This window comes from Anarrhichthys ocellatus, unplaced genomic scaffold (genome assembly GCF_004355925.1).
Source record: "Anarrhichthys ocellatus isolate YVR2014 unplaced genomic scaffold, GSC_Weel_1.0 scaffold3356, whole genome shotgun sequence".
NCBI classification, from domain to species: domain Eukaryota; kingdom Metazoa; phylum Chordata; class Actinopteri; order Perciformes; family Anarhichadidae; genus Anarrhichthys; species Anarrhichthys ocellatus.
This window is the reverse complement of record NW_022283330.1, coordinates 1-5,821: the sequence shown is the minus strand read 5'-3', so window position 1 is coordinate 5,821 and position 5,821 is coordinate 1. Positions and strand designations below refer to the sequence as shown.

Genomic DNA, 5,821 nt, shown 5'->3' with positions numbered 1-5,821 from the left:
GAATGTGCTCACACAGTACCTTTTCCACCACAGTAAGGGGAACGGCATCTGAAACGAACGCGATAATCCTCACAGCGGGGCTTCACCCTTTGGTCTCTGTTTCTGCAGATGAATCCTGTAGTTGTGTCACTTCTGAAAAAAAGAAACACAGTGGAACATAATAAAAATATTCCTGGTCCCCAGAGGATGAATCCTCCCAACTTTGGTGATCCCCTGACCACCTTCCATCAGCGCAACCAGAAAGTTGACATTCGTGGTGTTGAGTGTAATGTTTTGATAGCTATTGGATGGACAACAATTACATTTGGTAAACACATTCATTAAGTGAAATCACTTTGGTGTTCCCATCATCATCATCATCATCATCATCAGGTCAACATTTTAATATAAAGTCAAAAAACGAATGACACTCCTATCAGCCTCATCTGTACTACATGTTCAGTGAATATTAGCCAATGTTAGCATGTGAACAAACTAAGATGATAAACATTGTAAACATTATACCTGCTTAATAATCAGCATGTTACTTTTGACATTGTGTCAGAGTTCAGTTCAATCCACCACTGTTCACAGCCTCACAGAACCTAATTTCTTGTTTTATTAGTGTGGTATAACACACAATGAATATATCTTTTTAAACTTAAACATATTCAATATCCAACGTGTTATTCTATTGTGACTGCTCAATGACTAAATGTCACTCTCTTAACAGAAGAAATATTGATATTGTACCACCGCACAAATAGATAAATTGTTTTTCTACGTATGCTGACATTTCCTGATGCTCACTGGTTAACAAGTACATGGCTGATCAAAAGAACAGAATATAATGTGGAAATGTGTTTGGTCTCACAAATGCATCGAGAAGCAACATTAATGCATTACATTCAGTAGAACACAATATGAATCATTGCATTACACACATTGACATAATATATACTCAGTCAGAACTTACTTATAAATTACATCCCCTGTTACATTCATGCTGAGCCCAGTTAGAGTTTGGACCTCAATATCTTCTGGTGTTGGGCAGAGCATTCCTGGGTTCGCAATGCGAAGACTGGCGAGAGTTTCCCAGTCCCCACTTCCACTGGGGTTATCTCTGTCAAACCAGTTTGTCCAGCACACTGCATGGAGCAATAAAAGAGAGATGACTGGTGGGAAACTGCAGAGCAAATGCAACATTCTAAAAGAACGCTTATGCACAAAAAACGATGAAGAGAAGGGTAAATCATCTTTCTATTAGTAGCTTTAGTCTGCACATGAATGTGCTCACACAGTACCTTTTTCCTCGCAGAAAGGGGGAAGGCAGCTGAAACGAACGCGATAATCATTACAGCGGCGCCTCCGCCTTTGGTCTCTGTTTCTGCAGATGAATCCTGTAGTTGTGTCATTTCTGAAAAAAAGGCACACAGTGGCACTTAATAAAAAACATTCCTGGTCCCCAGAAGATGAATCCTCCCAACTTTGGTGATCCCCTGACCACCTTCCATCAGCGCAACCAGAAAGTTGACATTCGTGGTGTTGAGTGTAATGTTTTGATAACTATTGGATGGATAACAATTACATTTGGTAAACACATTCATTAAGTGAAATCACTTTGGTGTTCCCATCATCATGAGGTCAAAATTTTTATTTAAAGGGCAAAACTAATGACATTCCTATCAGCCTCAGGTGTACGACATGTTCAGTGAGATTTAGCCAATGTTAGCATGTGAACAAACATGCTAAACTAAGATGATGCACATTGTAAACATTATACCTGCTTAATAATCAGCATGTTACTTTTGTTAAGTAAGTAAAAGTAAAGTAAAACGTATTTATAAAGCGCTTCTCACAGACAAAAGTCACAAAGTGCTTAACAGAGCAGAAATGACAAGCATAAAAAACACAATGTGACCATAGGGCCAATAATTTACATACACACAGAATAAATTAAAAATTAAAACACAGTTTAAAAGCAGGTCTAGGACATGGGGTTTTTCCAAACGCCAGTCTAAAAAGGTGCATTTTGAGCTGATTTCTAAAAGTGTTCACACAATCTGATAGGCGTAGAGGTGCAGGCACAGCATTCCATAGCCTCGGTGCTACTGCCTCAAAAGATTGGTACGGAACTTGTTCCAATCATCAACAGAACAGCATGGTAATGTAGAGACAGACGGTGAAACAATTCTCTTAATTGTGTCAAACAAAATCTTGGGATTTCTCTTTGAGGAAGAGATTAAGTTGGCAAAATAAGCAGTTCTAGCTTCCTTTACTCTAGCATTAAAAGAAACTCTGAGGTCTTTGAGATATGAGCGATGCATATGAGCGATGCACTTCTAGCCCAGTGGCTTTTCATTGCCGCTCTGTCCTGCGACACTTCCGTCTCAAGCTGCAGACAGCGTCTGTCATCCACGGAGAAGTGTTGAAGGCAGCCTTGGTCCTTTCCTTAAGAGGTGCCACTTTATCCAGCAATGTGATGCAATGTTCATTAAAAGACTGTATTAAGAGTTCAACATCATTGTGATTTGTGTTAATATCAGAGCAAAAGTGCATTGAGAACTGATCAGCTGTACTTTGAGTAATAATGCGGAAGTGGAATGTTCGTTTCAGACACAAGGGGTCAGCATTTACAGAAAAATCAAAGAAAATACATTTATGGTCACTGATCAGTCAGTCCTCACAAGGGGTATGTCATTGTGTTAGAGCTCAGTTCAAACCACCACTGTTCCTCACATTGACTAATTTCTTGTTTTAGTAGTGTGGTAGATCACACAATGAATATATCTTTTTAAATTTAAACATATTCAATATCCAACGTGTTATACTATTGTGACTGCTCAATGACTAAATGTGACTCTCTTAATAGAAGAAATATTTATATCATACCACCGCAAAAATAGATATATTGTTTTTCTACATATGCTGCCATTTCCTGATGCTCATTGGTGAGCAAGTACATGGTTGATCAATAGAACAGAATATAATGTGTAAATATGTTTGGTCTCACAAACAAATCGAGAAGCAACATTAATGCATCACATTCAGTAGAACACAATATGAATCATTGCATTAAACACATTGAAATTATTTATACTCAGTCAGAACTTACTTATAAATCACATCCCCTGTTTGAGCCACAGTGAGACCAGTTAGAGTTTGGGCCTCAATATCTACTGGTGTTTGGCAGATCTTTCCTGGGTACATTCTGCGAAGATGGAGGAGAATTTCCCAGTCCCCACTTCCACTGGGGTTATCTATGTCAAACCAGTCTGTCGAGCACGCTGCACAGAGCAATGAAAGAGAGATGATGACTGGTGGGAAACTGCAGAGCAAAAGCAACATTCTAAAAGAACACTTATGCACAAAAACGATGAAGAAAAGGTTAAATCCTCTTTCCATTAGTAGCTTTACACTGGACATGAATCTGCTCACACGGTACCTTGTACACCACAGAAAGGGGGATGGCAGCTGAAACGAACACGATAATCATTACAGTGGCGCCCCCTCCATTGGTCTCTGTTTCTGCAGATGAATCCTGTAGTTGTGTCATTTCTGAAAAAAAGAAACACAGTGACACTTAATAAAAACATTCCTGGTCCCCAGAAGATGAATCCTCCCAACTTTGATGATCCCCTGACCACCTTCCATCAGCGCAACCAGAAAGTTGACATTTGTGGTGATGAGTGTAATGTTTTGATAGCTATTGGATGGATAACAATTACATTTGGTAAACACATTCATTAAGTGAAATCGCTTTGGTGATCCATCATCATCATCATCATCATCAGGTGAAAATTTTAATTTAAAGGCCAAAACTAATGACATTACTGTCAGCCTGAGCTGTATGACATGTTCAGTGATAATTAGCCAATGTTAGCATGTGAACAAACATGCTAAACTAAGATGATGCACATCGTAAACATTATACCTGCTTAATATTCAGCATGTTACTTTTGACATTTTTTTAGAGCTCAGTTCAATCCACCACTGTTCCTATAGCCTCACAGAACCTAATTTCTTGTTTTATTTGTGTAGTATAACACACAATGAATATATCTTTTTAAATTTAAACATATTCAATACCCAATGTATTATTTTATTGTGACTGCTCAATGACTAAATGTCACTGTCTTAATAGAAGAAATATTGATATTGTACCACCGCACAAATAGATACATTTCTACGTATGCTGACATTTCCTGATGCTCATTGGTGAGCAAGTACATGGCTGATCAATAGAACAGAATATAATGTAGAAATATGTTTGGTCTCACAAACACATCATGTAGCAACATTAATGCATCACATTCAGTAGAACACAACATGAAACATTGCATTAAACACATTGACATTATATATACTCGGTCACACCTTACCTATAAATCACATCCCCTGTTTGAGCCACAGTGAGCCCAGTTAGAGTTTGGACCTCAATATCAACTGGTGTTAGGCAGATCTTTCCTGGGTTCGCTTTGCGAAGACCGGCGAGAATTTCCCAGTCCCCACTTCCACTGGGGTCATCTCTGTCAAACCAGTCTGTCCAGCACGCTGCACGGAGCAATAAAAGAGAGATGATGTCTGGTGGGAAACTGCAGAGCAAAAGCAACATTCTAAAATAATGCTTATGCTCAAAAAATAATGAAGAGAAGGGTGAATCATCTTTCCATTAGTAGCTTTACACTGGACATGAATCTGCTCACACAGTACCTTTTTCCTCGCAGAAAGAAAGAGGGCAGCTCAAACGAACGCGATAATCATTACATATCTTCCCCCTTTGGTCTCTGTTTCTGCAGGCGAATCCTGTTGTGTCACTTCTGTAAAAAGAAACACAGTGGCACTTAGTAAAAACATTTCTGGTCCCAAGGGGATGAATCCTCCCAACTTTGGTGATCCCCTGACCACCTTCCATCAGCGCAACCAGAAAGTTGACATTCGCGGTGTTGGTTGTGTAATATTTTGATAGCTATTGGATGGACAACAATTACATTTGGTAAACACATTCATTAAGTGAAATCACTTTGGTGTTCCCATCATCATCATCATCAGGTCAAAATTATAACTTAAAGGCCAAAACTAATGACATTCCTATCAGCCTCAGCTGTACGCCATGTTCAGTGAATATTAGCCAATGTCAGCATGTGACCAAACATGCTAACCTTAGACAATGCACTTTGTAAACGTTATACCTGCTTAATAATCAGCATGTTACTTTTGACATTGTGTTAGAGTTCAGTTTAATCCAACACTATTCCTACAGCCTCACATTCAGTAGAACACAATATGAATCATTGCATTAAACACACAAATTATTTATACTCAGTCAGAACTTACTTATAAATCACATCCCCTGTTACATTCATGCTGAGCCCAGTTAAAGTTTGGACCTCAATATCTACTGGTGTTAGGCAGATCTTTCCTGGGTTCGCTATGCGAAGACTGGCGAGAATTTCCCAGTCCCCAGTTCCACTGGGGTCATCTCTGTCAAACCAGTCTGTCCAGCACGCTGCACGGAGCAATAAAAGAGAGATGATGACTTGTGGGAAACTGCAGAGCAAAAGCAACATTCTGGAAGAATGATTATGCACAAAAACGATGAACAGAAGGGTAAATAATCTTTCCATTAGTAGCTTTACTCTGCACATGAATGTGCTCACACACTACCTTGTACCCCACAGAAAGAAAGAGGGCAGCTGAAACGAATGCGATAATCATTACAGATCTTCCCTGATTGGTCTCTGTTTCTGCAAACGAATCCTCTAGTTGTGTCACTTCTGTAAAAAGAAACACAGTGGCACTTAATAAAAACATTCCTGGTCCCCAGAGGATGAATCCTCCC

General features: G+C 39.2%; 1 protein-coding gene across 1 annotated transcript; it reads right to left on the bottom strand.

Moving 5' to 3' along the window:
• Positions 1-3,226: 3,226 nt before the first annotated feature.
• Positions 3,227-5,806, bottom strand: LOC116378901 (uncharacterized). Its single transcript, XM_031840806.1, has 5 exons — positions 5,317-5,806; positions 4,693-4,799; positions 4,362-4,533; positions 3,425-3,537; positions 3,227-3,307 (listed from the first exon to the last, which is right to left on the bottom strand). The coding sequence occupies exons 1-5, from the start codon at positions 5,625-5,627 to the stop codon at positions 3,240-3,242; spliced, it is 771 nt and encodes a 256-aa protein (XP_031696666.1). The 5' UTR covers positions 5,628-5,806; the 3' UTR covers positions 3,227-3,239.
• Positions 5,807-5,821: the final 15 nt, after the last annotated feature.

What these genes read in the sequence shown, in the direction of transcription:
- LOC116378901 (XM_031840806.1), bottom strand. Translation starts at nt 5,627, where the DNA reads ATGTGCAGAGTAAAGCTACTAATGGAAAGATTATTTACCCTTCTGTTC. An exon ending in ACAGGGGATGTGATTTATAA is followed by an intron (nt 4,800 to 5,316) that starts GTAAGTTCTGAC and finishes TTCTTTTTACAG; the next exon opens with AAGTGACACAACAGGATTCG. An exon ending in CCCTTTCTGTGGTGTACAAG is followed by an intron (nt 3,308 to 3,424) that starts GTACCGTGTGAG and finishes TTTGCTCTGCAG; the next exon opens with TTTCCCACCAGTCATCATCT.